At 29.9% G+C, this 25,017-nt stretch overlaps 1 protein-coding gene across 1 annotated transcript in view; it reads right to left on the bottom strand.

The window, feature by feature from the left end:
- The window catches only part of LOC111627513 (probable cytosolic oligopeptidase A), a 52,858-nt gene that overhangs the window by 9,905 nt on the left and 17,936 nt on the right, over positions 1–25,017 (bottom strand). The window contains exons 5-9 of the mRNA XM_023371102.1: positions 24,112–24,272; positions 18,232–18,336; positions 6,371–6,553; positions 6,171–6,272; positions 478–618 (exon numbers count right to left, since the gene is read on the bottom strand). Coding sequence (XP_023226870.1) covers positions 478–618; positions 6,171–6,272; positions 6,371–6,553; positions 18,232–18,336; positions 24,112–24,272 — 692 coding nt within the window. The remainder of the gene's footprint in view (positions 1–477; positions 619–6,170; positions 6,273–6,370; positions 6,554–18,231; positions 18,337–24,111; positions 24,273–25,017) is intronic.

Raw genomic sequence — 25,017 nt, 5'->3', positions numbered from 1 at the left:
CATGAAGTTAGCAAAGATCTTTCTTTCTTTTCAGGCTACTTCTCTGTCAGCCAGTGATAAAAATAGCATTTAGACATGAAAATGTCTTTTAAACACATAATTTCAAACAAGTAACCTATAAAAGAAAGTCAATAATGTAAAGATATAGTTCCTGAAACTGAAAGTGAGTAAAGGTGATTCATTTTGATGGATTTTGTCTTAATTTTTATTAAAAAAATTTTGTCCTTTTAGGATTTATTACAGAAATATTCTGTTTTCTAATATAATATTTTAAAGTGTGATGCAATAGTTGCATCATCCATCCATTATCATCACAACAAATATTGGATAATTATAAACCAAGAATACTTAACATTTTTATATTTTTTCTAATAAAATAAAAGAGAAATAAATATTCTTCATATAAATCTAAAACAGTTCAATTTTTTAATTATTTTATAATCAGTTAATCTAATTTACAATGTTTTCGTAACTTACCCGTAGAGTTCCTCCTTTTGCCATCTCTTCCAATAATGAATGTCCCAAACTTGCAATTTATCTGTAAAATTATTTTTCGAGGCAAATTCTTGTAATTCATTTAATTCCCTTTCTGTTGTTGCTTTGCTTTTTGCATGAATACTTACAAAGAAAAAAAAAGAATTGCTTGTTATTATATTTTCTTAACATAAATTTAACATTATATATCAATATCTACAGAAAAGTAATGCAATTTGTATGATAAACTATTTATTCATCAAAATAATTTAATAATTTGGAATTTTCAAACAATACTTCGATATAATAAAAACTAAATGAGCAGTTCAACTAATGATAAATAATTGCCAAATTAGCATAAAAATAGTATAGGAAAAACGATAATTGGTTTACTGTTTGGCTTAAACAACCTTTTAAAATTAAAAAAACACAAGGTCTTTGTGTTCGTCCTTCTTGCACAACGGGAACAATAACGTTGCAAATTAAAAATAACATTACTGCAAAAATTTGCTTAAAAAATTCTGGTGATGGTACAATTTAAAATTATAATTATTAAAGTCCTGGAAATGCATTTCTTCTACTTGTAAATTTTAAATTAATTTATCATCCAGGCTTAATTTTAGTAATTAAACACATAGATCCGTAAACTTTGAATATACTTGAAGAACAAAGCAGACTTTCTAAAGATTTGCATCTCTTACTAAGCTTTCATTTGTATCTTGAATTGTTATAACCTAAGTTTAATAATTTAGGGCTTATCATAGCAGTGAATACAATTTTACAAACAAAGTTTATTTAATATCTAAATTGTACTGTAATATGAATTAAAATTAAATCATTATATACTAATGTACCCAAAATGTATTTTGGATTCCTTTTTCCGAGTCCCTCTTCAATTGGGGTTAACAAAATAATAAAATTACGCAAAAAGTTTACAAATGACAACAAAGACGTCACAATTATACAAATCAACGTTTTCTCGTACATCTTTTCTATGGTCGATTTAGCCATAAACATACTCCACCATATAAATTACACAATTAATGTCAAACCACATGAAAGACAACATTTATGCAAAACCTTATTACTATTGCTTCAACAGCAATTAATTTACATATTTATACTAACATATTCATACCGTCTATCATTTATTTTTAACCAAACATTATCATTAATTCTATTTTCTTTTTTATCCTTAAGTATTTCTATATGTTCATAATATTTTCTTTTGGTGTGATTTTTTTTCAAATTTTAGTTATCACAATTTAAGATTGAAACCAGGGGTTAATACATGTTTCATTTGTGTTTTATACAAATAAAGATTTATTAAAATACGGATGAATGGTTTTATAAGCAAGTTTTCATTACAGCATTTAATATTAATGTCTTTTCAGATAAAATTCTTTTCATAAATAATCGATTGTTTTAAAATAGTGTGAAATAAATGGCAAAAATTTGCATGCAAGAAAATAAAAACAATTATTTTCATCTATTAACACTAAGAAAAACATGTCAATCTCCATTTTCTAAACTGAGGACAAAATTTAGCAATAGGCAAAAGTAAAATTATACGAACATGCCTAAAGGGAAAATTAAGAAGACTGTTTGTACAACAGACTTTTCATTCCTATTTTTATATCAAGCAATTCTGTAGCCTAAATTGTCAGTATCATTTTATTTGTTGTCTCTGGAATTTCCAGAATAATGCTGGAAGATCCTTGTTTGACAGTTTCAAATCCAAATCACCCTTTGTGTTGTTTTTTTGGTTTTTAGTAGTGATTGTTTTTGAAGGACATTTTAGTCAAACTGACCAAAATGAAATATTATAGATTTTATTTAAAATACATATTCTCTTTTAACTATTCTATTAAAATAAGTACAGTAGACCCCCCCTATAACACTAGATAATTCCGTATTATATGAATTCCATGTTGTACGAGTCACTTGGATTTTTCAAATATGTGAGCCATTCACAGCCCGGTACACGTATTTGTAAAATCCAAGTGACTCATACAACATGGAATTCATATAACACAGAATTATCTACAGTGTTATAGGGGGGTCTACTGTATACACTTTGGATGGGGAGGAGTATATGGAGGAAAAATTCCAACCACACTATATATTGTGATCTGCCTAGAGTGCACACGTCCATAAAGTTGGAAATCCGTGTTGTGTTCTCGGAAAGAAAACATCTCTATTTCATCCATCCACTCGTCCACCTCAAATTAACAAGGTCATTAACCTAGATGCCTGGCAGTCAAAACCTCGTGAAAACAAAAATTGTTTTGTTTTAGGGGAACACCATCACTTGTGTCTATTTACCTTATTGTAGTAGATGCAACTTTAATTTCTCTAGAACAAGACTACAAAGAATTACAATGACTCAAAAAAATGTTCACATAATTTTATGTTTTTACTTTTTAAACTATAAAATCTGCATGTGCATTTAAATATGCAAATTTTAACACGCATTCAAATTTGAATACTCTAAGCATTATTTTCATGGGCTGGAGCATTAAATAATTATTTGTGGTTAGCACAAACTATTAGGATTTCAACAATCTGGGATTTGAACATTATCTTTGCTGTTCAACAATATAATTTTCAAAAGATGAAAAACTATTTTAAAATGTTTATTTCATCAAAATAGTTTTCAATTTCAAGCATAATAATTGTTTCCAACTATGAGACCACTTTCTGCATAACAGAAGCAAGATAGTGCTCTCGTTAAACAAGGGCTATCAGTCTGAAAAATTGTCTCGCATTTTTACTATTTTATACTAAATAATAAATTATAGTAGTAGAGTATGGAGTGTTATGTTGTATTAATTTAGCTTCTGGGAAGCAAACAAACATGGTGTGTGTAATTGCATAGTATTCAAAAGTGTGAAGTACGTGGAGTTATCAGATTTTTGCAAGCCAAAAGACTTAATCAGAGCAAAATTCATCACAGATTAAAGGGCTTTAATGTCCCAAATGTTTTAGGCCGAAAAGAAATCAGCATTTGGTGCCACAAATGGAGCTGAATGATGATCCAGAGAAGAAAAGAAGCAGATCAAGGACCTCACACACTGATGACAACTGCACAATTGTCAAATGTTTGATTAGGGAAGATTGTCACATTAAAGTTTGTGAAATTGCTGCAATGACTGGCATTTCTAAGAGTTGTATTCATGAAATCACATGCAATCTAAACTTATGCAAAGTTTTGGCTTCCTGGGTCTGAAAATGCTCTCCAATGAACAAAAAACCAATCGGATGAGTTCCTTAACATCTCACCTGATACCATCAGGAAGGGAATGGAATCCTTTCATTGAAATTATCATTACCAGAAATTAAACCTGGTTTATGAGTTCACCCAGAGAGGAAACAATAGTCCATTATATGGAAACGTTCAGCTTCCACAGTAAAAAAAATTTCAAAACTCAACCATCTACCCGCAAAACCATGGCCACCATATTCTGGGATGGTGAAGGCTAACTCGTGTGAATTCCTCAAACCATGCACAACCATTAACAGTGACAGATACTGCAAAACTCCCAGAAATTGCATAGAGCCATTAGAAGGAAAAGGCTGGGACGATTACACAAAGCAATTAAACTTTTGCATGATAGCACAAGACCCCACACGTCAAATCAAACCAAACTATGGTTGACACAGTGGAAGTGGAGGTCCTGCAACATCCTCTGTTTAGTCCAGATTTAGCCCCCTCAGATTTTTATTTATTCAGACTTTTAAAGAAATTTTTGGTGGGGAAACACTTTGAGGATCAAGAGGAATGGCAAGACACCGTTCTGGACTACTTTGAGCAGCATGACAAACAACAGTACCATGAAGGGATGTTCAAACTAGTGCCATGCTGGGATAAATCTCTCAACATTTATGGAGATTATGTCAAGAAATAAACAAAAGTATGTAGTTTTCTTGTGGAATGTACTAAATATTTTCTTTAATTATAAATGTTAGTGTAATTTTGGCTTGTACCTTTAATATCGGACACCCCTCATATACCTTGTTCTTTATAGCATGCAACTAGGAACACTTCAAGCATCACAAAATATCGCAAACTGTATGCAAGGTGGATGTCAAAAATAGTTACAGATGTTCAAAAAACTAATTGCCTGATAGCAAAATGTGTTTAAACAAATTCAAAAATATAACTATATAATGTCACATGTTTGTTTCCTTTTTTATAATTGGTTAATAGTCCGATCACCAAGTTTGAATTTTCTATTCTAGAATTTTAGCATTTAAACTTCCATTTGGCAATCTATTATGTATTCTATTCGAGGAAGGTCATTACTAACTAGAACATTTTTTATTTGTTTTTAAAGTTTTTGCTGTGTTTTATGGTTGTTTGGGTGTGTTTATTACTCTACACAGCAGCTGTGAATCAGATAGAAAAATTAAATTTTTTGGAACATCACGAAAGAAAAGCAATGAGTTCTCTTGGATTGCATTTCATCAGGAGATTAAACATGAATTGTTTGCAAGACATGAGACAGTAGCCACAGTATATGCAATTGCATCGCACTGGATCTTCAAAATCAAAAAAATTCAAGTAGACTGTGTCAGAAAGATCAATAACATGTGCTTATTGAATTCGTGACTAAAAAAACAACAGATCACAGATAATCATAGCAGAAAATCATCCAGTGATTTCCATCGACAGAGTATCAATTTTGCAAATTTTTCCCAAAAGTATTTTAGTGTCTTGTTGTGACCACTGAAAATGGTTTACAACATTTTGAAAGCACTCACTGTTTATCAGATTATGTTAACAGCTGCATTAACATACAAAAATTATCAACCCAAAGCAACACAGCCGATTAAATACTCATTTGTGGAATTTTACCACAATGGAAAAGTCAAGACAATGCTGACTCCAAGTAGTAGTGTTCTTTCCATAGTAGAATGATGTCAAAACCTCTCTGTGAATGCCACTGATGCTGCATTTCCACACAACCAGGAACGAATATGTCTTGGTATGAAATTGGTCTCAATTCAGAGTGATTACAAAGAAATATAAAGCTATGCATAAAAATGTAGAAATAAAGAAATACTTTTAGAATGTTTTCATTATTTACATTCAAGTAGTTCTTATTTCCCAGTCATACAATGTATATTTAATTTATTTAATTTAAAATATATGCTCTCCACCTTAAATCAGTAGGAAAAGTATGTTGTCCCTGTACTGTACTGTACAGTACAGGGACAGGGACAACATACTTTTCCTACTGTACTGTACAGTACAGTACAGGGACAACATACTTTTCCTTTAACAATAGTCAGTAATCTATCTAACACCTTTTGGGAAAAATTTTTGAATTGAAATAAAGTGTCTTCCAGTGCAAACTAGAAATAATTGAAGACCTATAAATTATTTATAGGTCTTCAATTAGTTCAATAGGTGTACAGTTTTTTCAAATTGCAGCCCACAAGTTTTATATCAGTTTTTATCCTTTGCTTTCCAGAATGAATTACACTCAAAGACATTTTCAGAATAATGTTTCTTGACATTTTTAAATTATATTATTATTATAAATTATTAAATCTATAATAATAAACTTTTTACAGATTTTTTAATGTTATTTTCTAACCTAAACTAGAGATATTTGCAATAAATATTCATTTTTCAATTTAAGTTTTGATATATTTTATTTAAAAAAAAAACAAAAATTCAATATTCTTACGTTGCAATCATGGAAAGTACATTCTGGACGCTGTTTGCCATCTTTGTTTCCATAGACATATCAGCATATGTTTCGTATCCAAGAAGGTTTGCTTGATCATTCCTATTAAATCATAAATGTGTGTTGCTTTTTATTAATGTAACAAAAATTCAACAAAAGAAAACACAAATGATTAATTTATTAATTTTTTAAAAAATTACCTAAGAAATCTCATTTCTTCAATTTCAAGACTACAAGACAGAGTTTTATCTTCCCGCGATCCTCTCGAATTGAATGCACGCCAGACATTCCATCTCTCTAAACGATCTTCACAATATTCCATAAACGGATAATAAATAAATGGATTTAGTGTTACCACCCAAGGTCCTCGCCTGGGACTAGTTCTATTTTATTTTAATAAAATAAAATGTTTAAAAAAACAAATTGCAAATGAAAAAATTTATAATTAATTATAATTATAATTTTATTATATTTTAGAGAAGTATCTTAAATTGCATATAAGAGATTAGAGAAAACTTTTATAGTGGCGGTAATGACGATATACCACAATAGAAAATCATAATAATTAAAATTTACTTCATCAAATTCCTAAAAGTTGGCAACACAATTAAATAAAAAACTCAAAACGACTTATTAAGGAGACCAATATTCAAAATTCAATGGGTGATCGGTTAATGAACATATATCTGTTCCAAGACCATGTTCGCTATCCAAATTGTTCATTAACCGATTATCGATTTACCACAGATTTTTGTGGGAATTTTATTAATTTGTTCTGGAGACCCCTAAAAATAAATAAAAAATTATATACTTTCCTTACTATGTTTGCTTTTAATTTGTTATTACATATAAATAATCTCTCCATTTTTTCATAATGGTACATCTTTGTTTCTCAGATGTGATTTTTGTTACTCCTTTATCTGTTTGAGTTGTTTTGATTATATCTTTCTTAGCTAAGATTGTATCTACTGTAGACCTGCTGAAGTCATCTGCCTACAACATCAGACATTTTCTGCCCATTCTCTACCTTGGCTATTATCTCTTGCTTAATTTCTGTAGTGAACACAGTTCTTGACACTCCAATCTTTTTAGGTCCAATAATATTATCAGTTTTTTAAGTAAAAAGTTCAGAAAAGTACTTAAAAATTCAGAGAACAGAAATTAACTAGTGCAAAAAGGTTATGTATACAACTGTGAAAGTCTCATTCCATAAACCATATATAGATGCCATTAAAATATAGTTTTACAAATTACAAATCTTAAATGCAGTGTTGCTTCTTCTTGTGTTTGTTCTGTCAGGTGTTCATAAAAATCTTTCGTGAAAGTGTTTGTTTTCTGATTTGTTTGCAGTCTGAACTGTTCATTAACCGATCACCCACTGTATTTTTTTTTTAGGGAAACATTTTCAAGTCTTCTTGAGCAGCTTCAGCCACAAAACTATTGTAATCACTTATAATTTTCAATGGAACTTAGAAGAAAACCCAAATTGTATAAACATATTAAAATTTGAAGCACAATTAATTAGTATCTCACATTTCAAATTTAAAACAGCATAAAACTTAATACAATACAAAAAACATATGCTCTAAAGTTAACCAATGCTTAGAGTTTTTACTACATAGGATCCACAACTAAGTCTCTGGCTATTAAAATAAAAGAGCATGCTCATTTGGCCTAGAGTTAGCACTTCTTTGGCATAATGGGCAAGTAATTTCAAAACAAGTGATACTGTAGACGACACTCATTAAGGAATGCAGAGAGGTGTTCCCAATTAGAATAAATTGATCCAAAAGTTTAAACATGATTAATAACAATGATGTGAAAGCCTTTAGTGATAGTTGGAAATCTGTTTTAAACAGCATTAACATCACTTAATTTAGTGAATAGATTATTAGTAATTTTGCATGTTTTTTTTCTTTTTGTGTCTTTTCTTTTGTGTTTATTTATTTTCAAATTTTTATTTTTACTTTTGTATGGAACATTAACATTTTATGTTGTTCTTTAGCATATCACATTTCAAATTTAAATGCATTTGTTTGATTTGATTTTTCTTTTATGTTCCATTGAAAATTATAAGTGACCACAATGATTTTTTGGCTGAAGCTGACTTGAGAAGACTTGAAAATGTTTTCCTAATATTTTGAACTTTAATCTCCTTAACCCTTTGATGAGTGGGTTTACTGATGATATTCTCTCCTCACAGTGTGAGTTAGTTTTTAAACTAGATACAGTTTGCTTTCTGTCTAAACACAAATTTAGAATTGGACCAAGGCACTAGCAAATCAATAATACTGTTTCGGGGAGTCATCTATAATGATCATTTGTTGCTACCAAGGCAATGATGTCACCATTGGCATAAAAAAAAATAAAATAAAATTGCTTACGCTTGTGTTACCGACCTTGTATGTTTTCACATTGACCCAATGTATCTTGAAAATGAAATCATGGATCCCCAATTTTTATTACAATTTTAATTTCTTCATCTCTTATGAAAAATGACAAAATTTAATCAAAATCAACTAATCAAATTTTGAGAACAGACACAATTCTAGAGACTATGAGAACTATTTTGAAGAGACTATGCTTATTCTTACCTAAAATATGTAACATTTACAAAAGAAATTAATATTTCATTTTCTAATTTGTGTTTTTTTTAATAAACTAGACAATATTTTCTTCTGATTCGATCATGTTGAAAAAATTCAATTATTCAGAAGGAGACAGCAATTATGAATGAACACTAGACACCATATTTGTCTTTACGCTAGAAAATTCCATGCTAGATCTTGTGAAACTTACAAAATACAAAATCCACATGGAAAAATGTTTTTAGACCTAGTCAATAGAGTCCTTAGCATCCATAAAATTTTATATTCGCCAGTAAATATACAAGTGTACTCGAGACAAACTTGAAAAATGTGTATATATATATGGGCTTACTCCATAGAGTCCACCATACATATCACATATATTTATGGGAATACTCATCAAAGGATTAATAAACAATTTTAAGTTCTTTATTTAAAATTTACTGCTTTACTTACCTGTCAACAGACATTATCGATAACGTTTGTTCCGACATATCTTTAATAATATTGGGATCTGTTACCGTATGAGAAAATATTTTTGTTGCTGTTTCAATTTTCTTCCTATATAAGATCATTAAATTTTATTAATTTCATTTTAAAAATATATAATGTTATTTAGGAAATGTTTATAAGTATTTTAAATTCAATGAAATAAACATTATAATTAGGGATGGACTAAATACTTTTTTTTTGCCAAATAATGAATAGTTTTTCAAATGTTCCAGTTCTGAATATCGAATATTGGCAGATTTGTTTGCAACTGCACAAAACTAAAGACTTAGAGTAAGATGGAGGTACTGTCTCATATTCAATAATAAACATTATATAGTTTATAATTTTTCAAAAATATAAACTTATATAATCAGTTATGTGACAAAAATTAAAAAAATTAAATCTTACCATCAAAAGCCCATCTTTTTTTTGGCAACCTGAACAAGTAGTGTATTTAGCAAACATTTAATACAGGGATGACAAACCTTTTTGAATCCACATGCCATATAGTAAACATAATTATCTTTAAAATGTCTATACAAAGTCTAAATTTTGGCAAATATAATGATTTTTAAAGAAATCAAATGAATATGCTTTAATTAGAATAACTGTAAAGAAGTCGATTAAGAAAAGGATGATATACTCTGTTACATTATTGAACAGGCCACATGATGGAGAAGTCAGTTGGAACAACTCATCTAAACTATAAAGAGATGTGTGAAGAAAACAATTGGAAAAAGCAGATTAAATACTGATGAACTCAAGACCTATATTGACAGAAATTGAAGCCACAATCAACTCAATATCTCTGACTATGAAGAGAATAAGGCACTTACATCAAGCTACTTTTTCACAGGGAAAAGACTTACTGATTTGCCTGAACTAGAAGAAGAAGAGGTAGAACAAGGAAGAAGGAAAACAGAATTAACTGGAATGTGGCAAAAACGAAAGAAAATAATGGATGATTTTGTGAAATATTGAAAATCAGAATATTTGTTAGATCTCAACATTTCATGAGATGGAACTAATGTAAAAGAGGGCAATATTGTACAACTTGTTACAGAAACTCTACCCAGACAAAAATGACAACAGGACTAATCCTAGTTGAAATCTTAGTGATTGCCTTCATTGCTCACTACAGTATGTAATTACAGCAGTTAACAAGATCAGAAGCAATGCTCTGAATGATAATTGTTTCAAAAACTGTGACAAACAATGAAGATTTCAATTGTTTACTATTGCACACAGAAGTTCATTGGCTATCAAAGGGTACCTGTCTAAAAAGATTTTATGACCTCTGACTCAGTTATAACACTTTTTGAAAACAATGATGATTTGTTAATTAAGAGAGAATTTATTGAAATTTAAGATTAATATAGCTTTAAATAAGTATCTGAAGACAAAGTCCTCCCAAAAAAGGAACCACCATTTATTATCTTCATATTCCAGACTATACATTCTTGGCGACTGACCTTTCATTTTAGGCTACTGGCTGCCAAAACGTTTTTTTAAAAAAACAAAAATACACCCAGTTAAAAATAAAAGGATTTTTAAAAAAGGAATTGGTGGCATACAGACATCTTCTGGTTTCCATCGTACCTTCTTGGAGGTGTTTTGGCTTTTTATCTAGTGCTGGTAAATGTAGATTAGAAAAGTTGTCCCCTGGTGACGATATTTTATAAACTTTTTGTAAATTTTCGTCTGATGGCAATAATTATAATTAAATATGTATCTGAAGACAAAGGTGGTTCCTTTCTTGGGAGGACTTTGTCTTCAGATACTTATTTAAAGCTATATTAATCTTAAATTAAATTAAATTTCAATAAATTCTCTCTAATTATTGCCATCAGACGAAAATTTACAAATAAAATTAATATAGCTTATTTAACTGATTTATATAATAAATAAAGAATGGAATGAAATGAATCTACAGCTGCAAGAAGATTATTTAAATTTGATCAGAGCAAAGGCAACTATTTCTGCATTCATATCAAAATTTGCCTTGTACAAACAAAATTTCGGTCAAAGACAATTCTACTGGTTTCCAAATCTTTCCTCTGTGGAAACAAATGATGATGACATTCTGGTATTTATCCAGCATTTAGAAGAACTTAAAGAAGATTTTACATGTAGATTTCAGCAGAGGTGGCAAGCTGTTACATGTTTCATGTTGGCAAGCTGTTACAGAACCCATTTTACATGCAAATCAGCTTTTAATGTTAATATTGTATTTTTGACAATGACAAATAATAGAAAATCGCTAGTACAATTTTTTTAAATGCCTAAATATTTCAGATGTGAATTTATTAAATTATATAAATTATTATGTTTAAAAGTTTTTATTATATTATTAAGTTTAACAATGCCCTAACACATCATTTGTTATGTTAGTGTACACTAGCGTTTCTCAAACTGGGCAATAACGCCCCCTTATGGGCAATGAGTAAATCTAGGGGGCGCTGGAGACAGGGTATTGAACGGTGACCAAAGGCAAAATTGGGGCCACTGAAAGCCGTTCCTTTACTTTGTTAAACTGATAAGAAGAAACATTGAGTTTAATGGTTTCCAGATGTTGAGAACAATATATGGTAAGTGCACAAAGCATGAGATTCATAGAAAAGTTTTCCTAAGAATATTTCCAATCCTTTCTCACACAAGAGAAAATAGGTTAAGGGTGTTGGGTATAACTTTATGGAACAAAGGGGGCAGTGGATCGAAAAAGTTTGGGAATCACCGGTGTACATCATGCCAATGAATGACAAATCTGAGGAACAGAACTTTGGATGCAGCAGACTTGATTTATATCTTGGGATCTTTGAGAGTCCACTCTAAGCTCTGTTTAAGAGTCAACAGTGACCATTTCAGGAACTTCCTCTAATTGCACACAAGGTGGGTAGGCTGTGTCCAGCAGGGTAATGTGTTGTGTTGGCACAACATTCCCAACTTTAACATCACCTATTAAGGTAATGATACACTCATAACCTTCAGTTCTCTAAGAAAAAGGTTTACATTAGAGTCCTACTAGTCCGAACACTGCTAATCTGAACATGTTTTGGTTGGCGGAGAGGAAATTTTTTAACTCGCAAAATATATGTTTTTTGTATCAATATTTTCCAGTTTATATGGTATAAATTAATGGTACAAAATTATTTAGAATTCCACAAAAAAAAAAAAAAAATTGTATTGTAATTTCACCCTTGTCCAGCCTTTTCAAAACGTCCAGCTTATCTTTCAATGTACTGTACATGTTGTGTGTTTCTGTTTTGTGGCCATTGCAGCAGCAGACTAAACCACACTAAAATAACATAGAACAAACAGTACATTCAACATCTACAATTAAGCATGCTAAATCACACAGTAGCATCAATCAACTGATTGGAATTCTGGACTGTGTATTAAAAACAACATTTTGTACACAGTTAAAATAATTTTAAGGTAAACAATGAATGCAGATTGCCATTTCAAAATTACGAAACTTTTTTGTTAACTGTTTGCGCCCTCTATTGAGTACAAGTCAGATGAAATAAAAGGTGGGACACTGATGTCATTGATGGTGTTGGATCTATATACACCAGACCTGTTTTACTGCTTGCTTCTGCATTACAGGTATTTCAATTATTTGGCTAATCTGAACAGGGCTTGGTCCCAATTAGTTCGGACTAGCAGGACTGTACTGTATTTTGCCCATCTCTACTAACCCTTTAAATTAATGTGTGGGCTGTTGAATCACCCTGTATTTAACAATACATTTTATAAAGAACTAATTTCTTTTAGCTTACTTAATATAACTAAATATCAAACTCAGCTCTTTAAAATACTTAATGAATCTTCTTCTTCAACCATTGAGTCATGTATGACTATTGGCGACTTCATAGACATTCTCAAAGTTGGCACAACACAACATAACAACTGTTCATTTAACAGACATTATGTCTGTTAAATGAACAGTTCTCAGCATTAAGTGTTGGATGATTCATTAATTACTTAATATATGTATTTTCAAAAAATTGCATAAAAATTTTATATTTGTATATAAATTCTATAAAAATTGTGTGTGTACATAAATGTACTCAGACATATTAACAACTCTATAAAATTGACTAATTGACTGAACTTGTTATAAAAAGCTTTTAAACATTTATGAAGTCAAATTTTCATAGATTAAAACTTTTATCCTTCAATTATAAACATCCTACGAAACCCATATCATTACTATAAAGCTACACCAACTGCTGTATAATATTGGGCTACAGTTCGATGATAATAATTTAGGATAAATTATTCAGTAATTCAAAATTATTACCACTCAACTATAGCCTGATACTATATGGCAGTTGGTGTAGCTTAAAGTTTTATTTTGATAATCTGAAACCACGTTGTTATTCTGATTTGTTGCTTAAACACTATGTGGTGTGATTAATCGATCACACTACATAGTATTTAAGTTTTATCTTTTTTGATCAAGCATTTTGGAACATAATAAGTAATTTTAAATAATATAATTGTTCCAAAATTCTCATTGAGAGAGAGATCTGGAGATGAAACCTAAAAAACCTCAAAAGCATTAATGCACAATAGTTTACTCAATTTATTAAATACTTAAAATACGTTTATCACTAGATCAATTACAGTCAAACTTGTCTCTAAGAGAATCCCAAGGGACCGAACAACTCTTCCATAATAGACAGGTTTCCACTATATGCAGGTTACCCAATACAGGCATTCCCAATACCCTCAATTAATGCAATTAATAAATTTCTCGATGTTACCATGTATATCAAAATAATGTTGATCAAATACAGTGGGGTACCTCCGTACTTGACCGAACAATCATCACCCGCTAGAACAAAATTTCGATTAATAACAAATATTTTAATTTTTTCATTCATCCATAAAAAGTTCTCTAAGATAAAAATGAGTAACTAATTTAATAATAAAATGAAACCTTACAGCTGCCTACCTTTGTCTGACAAAATTATATTCAATTCAGTTTGTTTTTTTCACGAGTGAAAAAAAAAACTGCATGTGGAACAAACACAATCATCATGTTTTACAACCATTTCAAAATAGATATAATATTTCAACACTGTCTGTGACACACTCAGATTTGTTGCAAATTCACAAGTTGTTATTTGTCAATTTTTAACAATTTCTTCCCACAATTTCTCTCAACAGCCTTTGGGGATCTGTACATTTTGTATCCTTTAGTTCAAAATTTTCCAAACAAAACTTTCAAAACCAAATTTTGACACATTCAGAGTTTAGAAGCATCTTCCCTATACACGGCACAAGTATTTTTTTACTGTCTGTACAGCATGATATCCTTTATGAAACTTAAAAAGGATGCGTAATATGACCGATGTGCATTTTATCTGCAGATATTTCGACTTGATTTTAGTAAAACAAAATGTGATGTAAAAAGTTTAAAATAAGCTTTGAAACAAAGAACATAATCTGACATCAGGAATAACGTGTTAAGTTTCACAACTTACAATTACATCACATATTTATGTTAAGTAAAAACAGCTGTTAATAAAAATATGCAAAAATGTTCTTGTAAACTTCTTGTTAAATTAGATAAAGATACCGATTTTTCCTTAATACAGCCTGATTTTCCTTTCTGTTTCTGCGTTGGATAGGTTCCAATATACACAGGTTAATTTACATTACTTTTTGTGAAAAATTCAAGGGATCGAAGAAATTTTCCATTAATAACAGGTTTTTTCTATATACAGATTCTGTTATAGACAGGTTTGACTGTAATTGGATACATATCTAAATTCATTATTTCATTATTTATTTGTTATTTATTATTATGTCATAATTTCCTAGATGATTTCAATTACCTATAACTTTCCTTATTCTCTTTTAATTTTTTCGCATTAGTTTGAAAGTGACGAAGATTGTAATCTGAGAGATCAATTCCGCTCAGTCTTGCTTCTAGTAAATATTTATCGACTACTCGTTTCTGTGGTTCCGTTAGTTTTTCTCTATTTGCGTTAACTTCCTAAAAAAATCATTTTATTTGATTATACTATAAAACATACAAGCATAACAAAAGTTATTTTTTATATCAAAACTGTTATCATCATCAGACAGAATAGATGACTATATACAGTGATAAAGAGTTTTGCCTTCAATGAGATTTGTTGTCTTGGATTTGCACAATTTGTATAACATTATACAGGATCTTCTCCAAAAAGAGAGTCAGGTGCAAATAATTTTCCAGGGCCTTAGGCTTTTTTACTGTTGAATAATCTTTCAACATATTTTCATTAAAAAATGAACAAATTGTATTATTTTTTATGAGGAGACTTATTATTTTTATGAAAGTTACATTTGTTTGCTTTATGAAAGTTTCCAATATCATATAAATATTCAAATTTATCAACATACCTATTAAGATTGAAAGAATAGGCATAATTTTGATATATATCACATGAATACCAATATAATATATTGGTTGTTCAGAAAGTAAGTTCGTTTTTTTTCCATGAAAAAAAANTTACTTCATCAAATTCCTAAAAGTTGGCAACACAATTAAATAAAAAACTCAAAACGACTTATTAAGGAGACCAATATTCAAAATACAATGGGTGATCGGTTAATGAACATATATCTGTTCCAAGACCATGTTCGCTATCCAAATTGTTCATTAACCGATTATCGATTTACCACAGATTTTTGTGGGAATTTTATTAATTTGTTCTGGAGACCCCTAAAAATAAATAAAAAATTATATACTTTCCTTACTATGTTTGCTTTTAATTTGTTATTACATATAAATAATCTCTCCATTTTTTCATAATGGTACATCTTTGTTTCTCAGATGTGATTTTTGTTACTCCTTTATCTGTTTGAGTTGTTTTGATTATATCTTTCTTAGCTAAGATTGTATCTACTGTAGACCTGCTGAAGTCATCTGCCTACAACATCAGACATTTTCTGCCCATTCTCTACCTTGGCTATTATCTCTTGCTTAATTTCTGTAGTGAACACAGTTCTTGACACTCCAATCTTTTTAGGTCCAATAATATTATCAGTTTTTTAAGTAAAAAGTTCAGAAAAGTACTTAAAAATTCAGAGAACAGAAATTAACTAGTGCAAAAAGGTTATGTATACAACTGTGAAAGTCTCATTCCATAAACCATATATAGATGCCATTAAAAAATAGTTTTACAAATTACAAATCTTAAATGCAGTGTTGCTTCTTCTTGTGTTTGTTCTGTCAGGTGTTCATAAAAATCTTTCGTGAAAGTGTTTGTTTTCTGATTTGTTTGCAGTCTGAACTGTTCATTAACCGATCACCCACTGTATTTTTTTTTTAGGGAAACATTTTCAAGTCTTCTTGACCAGCTTCAGCCACAAAACTATTGTAATCACTTATAATTTTCAATGGAACTTAGAAGAAAACCCAAATTGTATAAACATATTAAAATTTGAAGCACAATTCATTAGTATCTCACATTTCAAATTTAAAACAGCATAAAACTTAATACAATACAAAAAACATATGCTCTAAAGTTAACCAATGCTTAGAGTTTTTACTACATAGGATCCACAACTAAGTCTCTGGCTATTAAAATAAAAGAGCATGCTCATTTGGCCTAGAGTTAGCACTTCTTTGGCATAATGGGCAAGTAATTTCAAAACAAGTGATATGGTAGACAACACTCATTAAGGAATGCAGAGAGGTGTTCCCAATTAGAATAAATTGATCCAAAAGTTTAAACATGATTAATACCAATGATGTGAAAGCCTTTAGTGATAGTTGGAAATCTGTTTTAAACAGCATTGACATCACTTAATTTAGTGAATAGATTATTAGTAATTTTGCATGTTTTTTTTCTTTTTGTGTCTTTTCTTTTGTGTTTATTTATTTTCAAATTTTTATTTTTACTTTTGTATGGAACATTAACATTTTATGTTGTTCTTTAGCATATCACATTTCAAATTTAAATGCATTTGTTTGATTTGATTTTTCTTTTATGTTCCATTGAAAATTATAAGTGACCACAATGATTTTTTGGCTGAAGCTGACTTGAGAAGACTTGAAAATGTTTTCCTAATAAAATATTTTGAACTTTAATCTCCTTAACCCTTTGATGAGTAGGTTTACTGATGATACTCTCTCCTCACAGTGTGAGTTAGTTTTTAAACTAGATACAGTTTGCTTTCTGTCTAAACACAAATTTAGAATTGGACCAAGGCACTAGCAAATCAATAATACTGTTTTGAGGAGTCATCTATAATGATCATTTTTTGCTACCAAGGCAATGATGTCACCATTGGCATAAAAAAAAATAAAATAAAATTGCTTACGCTTGTGTTACCGACCTTGTATGTTTTCACATTGACCCAATGTATCTTGAAAATGAAATCATGGATCCCCAATTTTTATTACAATTTTAATTTCTTCATCTCTTATGAAAAATGACAAAATTTAATCAAAATCAACTAATCAAATTTTGAGAACAGACACAATTCTAGAGACTATGAGAACTATTTTGAAGAGACTATGCTTATTCTTACCTAAAATATGTAACATTTACAAAAGAAATTAATATCTCATTTTCTAATTTGTGTTTTTTTTAATAAACTAGACAATATTTTCTTCTGATTCGATCATGTTGAAAAAATTCAATTATTCAGAAGGAGACAGCAATTATGAATGAACACTAGACACCATATTTGTCTTTATGCTAGAAAATTCCATGCTAGATCTCGTGAAACTTACAAAATACAAAATCCACATGGAAAATGTTTTAGACCTAGTCAATAGAGTCCTTAGCCATCCATAAAATTTTACATTCGCCAGTAAATATACAAGTGTACTCGAGACAAACTTGAAAAATGTGTATATATATATGGGCTTACTCCATAGAGTCCACCATACATATCACATATATTTATGGGAATACTCATCAAAGGATTAATAAACAATTTTAAGTTCTTTATTTAAAATTTACTGCTTTACTTACCTGTCAACAGACATTATCGATAACGTTTGTTCTGACATATCTTTAATAATATTGGGATCTGTTACCGTATGAGAAAATATTTTTGTTGCTGTTTCAATTTTCTTCCTATATAAGATCATTAAATTTTATTAATTTCATTTTAAAAATATATAATGTTATTTAGGAAATGTTTATAAGTATTTTAAATTCAATGAAATAAACATTATAATTAGGGATGGACTAAATACTTTTTTTTTGCCAAATAATGAATAGTTTTTCAAATGTTCCAGTTCTGAATATCGAATATTGGCAGATTTGTTTGCAACTGCACAAAACTAAAGACTTAGAGTAAGATGGAGGTACTGTCTCATATTCAATAATAAACATTATATAGTTTATAATTTTTCAAAAATATAAACTTATATAATCAGTTATGTGACAAAAATTAAAAAAAATTAAATCTTACCATCAAAAGCCCATCATTTTTTTGGCAACCTGAACAAGTAGTGTATTTAGCAAACATTTAATACAGGGATGACAAACCTTTTTGAATCCACATGCCATACAGTAAACATAATTATCTTTAAAATGTCTATACAAAGTCTAAATTTTGGCAAATATAATGATTTTTAAAGAAATCAAATGAATATGCTTTAATTAGAATAACTGTAAAGAAGTCGATTAAGAAAAGGATGATATACTCTGTTACATTATTGAACAGGCCACATGATGGAGAAGTCAGTTGGAACAACTCATCTAAACTATAAAGAGATGTGTGAAGAAAACAATTGGAAAAAGCAGATTAAATACTGATGAACTCAAGACCTATATTGACAGAAATTGAAGCCACAATCAACTCAATATCTCTGACTATGAAGAGAATAAGGCACTTACATCAAGCTACTTTTTCACAGGGAAAAGACTTACTGATTTGCCTGAACTAGAAGAAGAAGAGGTAGAACAAGGAAGAAGGAAAACAGAATTAACTGGAATGTGGCAAAAACGAAAGAAAATAATGGATGATTTTGTGAAATATTGAAAATCAGAATATTTGTTAGATCTCAACATTTCATGAGATGGAACTAATGTAAAAGAGGGCAATATTGTACAACTTGTTACAGAAACTCTACCCAGACAAAAATGACAACAGGACTAATCCTAGTTGAAATCTTAGTGATTGCCTTCATTGCTCACTACAGTATGTAATTACAGCAGTTAACAAGATCAGAAGCAATGCTCTGAATGATAATTGTTTCAAAAACTGTGACAAACAATGAAGATTTCAATTGTTTACTATTGCACACAGAAGTTCATTGGCTATCAAAGGGTACCTGTCTAAAAAGATTTTATGACCTCTGACTCAGTTATAACACTTTTTGAAAACAATGATGATTTGTTAATTAAGAGAGAATTTATTGAAATTTAAGATTAATATAGCTTTAAATAAGTATCTGAAGACAAAGTCCTCCCAAAAAAGGAACCACCATTTATTATCTTCATATTCCAGACTATACATTCTTGGCGACTGACCTTTCATTTTAGGCTACTGGCTGCCAAAACGTTTTTTTAAAAAAACAAAAATACACCCAGTTAAAAATAAAAGGATTTTTAAAAAAGGAATTGGTGGCATACAGACATCTTCTGGTTTCCATCGTACCTTCTTGGAGGTGTTTTGGCTTTTTATCTAGTGCTGGTAAATGTAGATTAGAAAAGTTGTCCCCTGGTGACGATATTTTATAAACTTTTTGTAAATTTTCTTCTGATGGCAATAATTATAATTAAATATGTATCTGAAGACAAAGGTGGTTCCTTTCTTGGGAGGACTTTGTCTTCAGATACTTATTTAAAGCTATATTAATCTTAAATTAAATTAAATTTCAATAAATTCTCTCTAATTATTGCCATCAGACGAAAATTTACAAATAAAATTAATATAGCTTATTTAACTGATTTATATAATAAATAAAGAATGGAATGAAATGAATCTACAGCTGCAAGAAGATTATTTAAATTTGATCAGAGCAAAGGCAACTATTTCTGCATTCATATCAAAATTTGCCTTGTACAAACAAAATTTCGGTCAAAGACAATTCTACTGGTTTCCAAATCTTTCCTCTGTGGAAACAAATGATGATGACATTCTGGTATTTATCCAGCATTTAGAAGAACTTAAAGAAGATTTTACATGTAGATTTCAGCAGAGGTGGCAAGCTGTTACATGTTTCATGTTGGCAAGCTGTTACAGAACCCATTTTACATGCAAATCAGCTTTTAATGTTAATATTGTATTTTTGACAATGACAAATAATAGAAAATCGCTAGTACAATTTTTTTAAATGCCTAAATATTTCAGATGTGAATTTATTAAATTATATAAATTATTATGTTTAAAAGTTTTTATTATATTATTAAGTTTAACAATGCCCTAACACATCATTTGTTATGTTAGTGTACACTAGCGTTTCTCAAACTGGGCAATAACGCCCCCTTATGGGCAATGAGTAAATCTAGGGGGCGCTGGAGACAGGGTATTGAACGGTGACCAAAGGCAAAATTGGGGCCACTGAAAGCCGTTCCTTTACTTTGTTAAACTGATAAGAAGAAACATTGAGTTTAATGGTTTCCAGATGTTGAGAACAATATATGGTAAGTGCACAAAGCATGAGATTCATAGAAAAGTTTTCCTAAGAATATTTCCAATCCTTTCTCACACAAGAGAAAATAGGTTAAGGGTGTTGGGTATAACTTTATGGAACAAAGGGGGCAGTGGATCGAAAAAGTTTGGGAATCACCGGTGTACATCATGCCAATGAATGACAAATCTGAGGAACAGAACTTTGGATGCAGCAGACTTGATTTATATCTTGGGATCTTTGAGAGTCCACTCTAAGCTCTGTTTAAGAGTCAACAGTGACCATTTCAGGAACTTCCTCTAATTGCACACAAGGTGGGTAGGCTGTGTCCAGCAGGGTAATGTGTTGTGTTGGCACAACATTCCCAACTTTAACATCACCTATTAAGGTAATGATACACTCATAACCTTCAGTTCTCTAAGAAAAAGGTTTACATTAGAGTCCTACTAGTCCGAACACTGCTAATCTGAACATGTTTTGGTTGGCGGAGAGGAAATTTTTTAACTCGCAAAATATGTGTTTTTTGTATCAATATTTTCCAGTTTATATGGTATAAATTAATGGTACAAAATTATTTAGAATTCCACAAAAAAAAAAAAATTGTATTGTAATTTCACCCTTGTCCAGCCTTTTCAAAACGTCCAGCTTATCTTTCAATGTACTGTACATGTTGTGTGTTTCTGTTTTGTGGCCATTGCAGCAGCAGACTAAACCACACTAAAATAACATAGAACAAACAGTACATTCAACATCTACAATTAAGCATGCTAAATCACACAGTAGCATCAATCAACTGATTGGAATTCTGGACTGTGTATTAAAAACAACATTTTGTACACAGTTAAAATAATTTTAAGGTAAACAATGAATGCAGATTGCCATTTCAAAATTACGAAACTTTTTTGTTAACTGTTTGCGCCCTCTATTGAGTACAAGTCAGATGAAATAAAAGGTGGGACACTGATGTCATTGATGGTGTTGGATCTATATACACCAGACCTGTTTTACTGCTTGCTTCTGCATTACAGGTATTTCAATTATTTGGCTAATCTGAACAGGGCTTGGTCCCAATTAGTTCGGACTAGCAGGACTGTACTGTATTTTGCCCATCTCTACTAACCCTTTAAATTAATGTGTGGGCTGTTGAATCACCCTGTATTTAACAATACATTTTATAAAGAACTAATTTCTTTTAGCTTACTTAATATAACTAAATATCAAACTCAGCTCTTTAAAATACTTAATGAATCTTCTTCTTCAACCATTGAGTCATGTATGACTATTGGCGACTTCATAGACATTCTCAAAGTTGGCACAACACAACATAACAACTGTTCATTTAACAGACATTATGTCTGTTAAATGAACAGTTCTCAGCATTAAGTGTTGGATGATTCATTAATTACTTAATATATGTATTTTCAAAAAATTGCATAAAAATTTTATATTTGTATATAAATTCTATAAAAATTGTGTGTGTACATAAATGTACTCAGACATATTAACAACTCTATAAAATTGACTAATTGACTGAACTTGTTATAAAAAGCTTTTAAACATTTATGAAGTCAAATTTTCATAGATTAAAACTTTTATCCTTCAATTATAAACATCCTACGAAACCCATATCATTACTATAAAGTTACACCAACTGCTGTATAATATTGGGCTACAGTTCGATGATAATAATTTAGGATAAATTATTCAGTAATTCAAAATTATTACCACTCAACTATAGCCTGATACTATATGGCAGTTGGTGTAGCTTAAAGTTTTATTTTGATAATCTGAAACCATGTTGTTATTCTGATTTGTTGCTTAAACACTATGTGGTGTGATTAATCGATCACACTACATAGTATTTAAGTTTTATCTTTTTTGATCAAGCATTTTGGAACATAATAAGTAATTTTAAATAATATAATTGTTCCAAAATTCTCATTGAGAGAGAGATCTGGAGATGAAACCTAAAAAACCTCAAAAGCATTAATGCACAATAGTTTACTCAATTTATTAAATACTTAAAATACGTTTATCACTAGATCAATTACAGTCAAACTTGTCTCTAAGAGAATCCCAAGGGACCGAACAACTCTTCCATAATAGACAGGTTTCCACTATATGCAGGTTACCCAATACAGGCATTCCCAATACCCTCAATTAATGCAATTAATAAATTTCTCGATGTTACCATGTATATCAAAATAATGTTGATCAAATACAGTGGGGTACCTCCGTACTTGACCGAACAATCATCACCCGCTAGAACAAAATTTCGATTAATAACAAATATTTTAATTTTTTCATTCATCCATAAAAAGTTCTCTAAGATAAAAATGAGTAACTAATTTAATAATAAAATGAAACCTTACAGCTGCCTACCTTTGTCTGACAAAATTATATTCAATTCAGTTTGTTTTTTTCACGAGTGAAAAAAAAAACTGCATGTGGAACAAACACAATCATCATGTTTTACAACCATTTCAAAATAGATATAATATTTCAACACTGTCTGTGACACACTCAGATTTGTTGCAAATTCACAAGTTGTTATTTGTCAATTTTTAACAATTTCTTCCCACAATTTCTCTCAACAGCCTTTGGGGATCTGTACATTTTGTATCCTTTAGTTCAAAATTTTCCAAACAAAACTTTCAAAACCAAATTTTGACACATTCAGAGTTTAGAAGCATCTTCCCTATACACGGCACAAGTATTTTTTTACTGTCTGTACAGCATGATATCCTTTATGAAACTTAAAAAGGATGCGTAATATGACCGATGTGCATTTTATCTGCAGATATTTCGACTTGATTTTAGTAAAACAAAATGTGATGTAAAAAGTTTAAAATAAGCTTTGAAACAAAGAACATAATCTGACATCAGGAATAACGTGTTAAGTTTCACAACTTACAATTACATCACATATTTATGTTAAGTAAAAACAGCTGTTAATAAAAATATGCAAAAATGTTCTTGTAAACTTCTTGTTAAATTAGATAAAGATACCGATTTTTCCTTAATACAGCCTGATTTTCCTTTCTGTTTCTGCGTTGGATAGGTTCCAATATACACAGGTTAATTTACATTACTTTTTGTGAAAAATTCAAGGGATCGAAGAAATTTTCCATTAATAACAGGTTTTTTCTATATACAGATTCTGTTATAGACAGGTTTGACTGTAATTGGATACATATCTAAATTCATTATTTCATTATTTATTTGTTATTTATTATTATGTCATAATTTCCTAGATGATTTCAATTACCTATAACTTTCCTTATTCTCTTTTAATTTTTTCGCATTAGTTTGAAAGTGACGAAGATTGTAATCTGAGAGATCAATTCCGCTCAGTCTTGCTTCTAGTAAATATTTATCGACTACTCGTTTCTGTGGTTCCGTTAGTTTTTCTCTATTTGCGTTAACTTCCTAAAAAAATTCATTTTATTTGATTATACTATAAAACATACAAGCATAACAAAAGTTATTTTTTATATCAAAACTGTTATCATCATCAGACAGAATAGATGACTATATACAGTGATAAAGAGTTTTGCCTTCAATGAGATTTGTTGTCTTGGATTTGCACAATTTGTATAACATTATACAGGATCTTCTCCAAAAAGAGAGTCAGGTGCAAATAATTTTCCAGGGCCTTAGGCTTTTTTACTGTTGAATAATCTTTCAACATATTTTCATTAAAAAATGAACAAATTGTATTATTTTTTATGAGGAGACTTATTATTTTTATGAAAGTTACATTTGTTTGCTTTATGAAAGTTTCCAATATCATATAAATATTCAAATTTATCAACATACCTATTAAGATTGAAAGAATAGGCATAATTTTGATATATATCACATGAATACCAATATAATATATTGGTTGTTCAGAAAGTAAGTTCGTTTTTTTTCCATGAAAAAAAAAACACAATATTTTTATAATAAATAAATATTTTATTGAATTATATATCAACCATTTTGGTCAAATACCTGTTGTCATCGTTTCTGGTAGTAGCATTATTTCACATTCATAAAAGTTTTGATCGTTGCTTACAAAAAAACGATCCAAGTGATTTTTGACATTGTCATTTCAAGTAAATGTCTTAGAGTTAAAAAAAATTTGTATAGACCGGAACAAGTAATAATCTGAGTGTGCTCGATCTGGCGAATA

This window comes from Centruroides sculpturatus, unplaced genomic scaffold (assembly GCF_000671375.1).
Source record: "Centruroides sculpturatus isolate CEXI.00-Female unplaced genomic scaffold, Cexi_2.0 scaffold354, whole genome shotgun sequence".
In the NCBI taxonomy this organism is placed as follows: Eukaryota; Metazoa; Arthropoda; class Arachnida; order Scorpiones; family Buthidae; genus Centruroides; species Centruroides sculpturatus.
The sequence above is the reverse complement of the archived record's forward strand: the minus strand, read 5'-3'. Positions and strand labels throughout refer to the sequence as shown.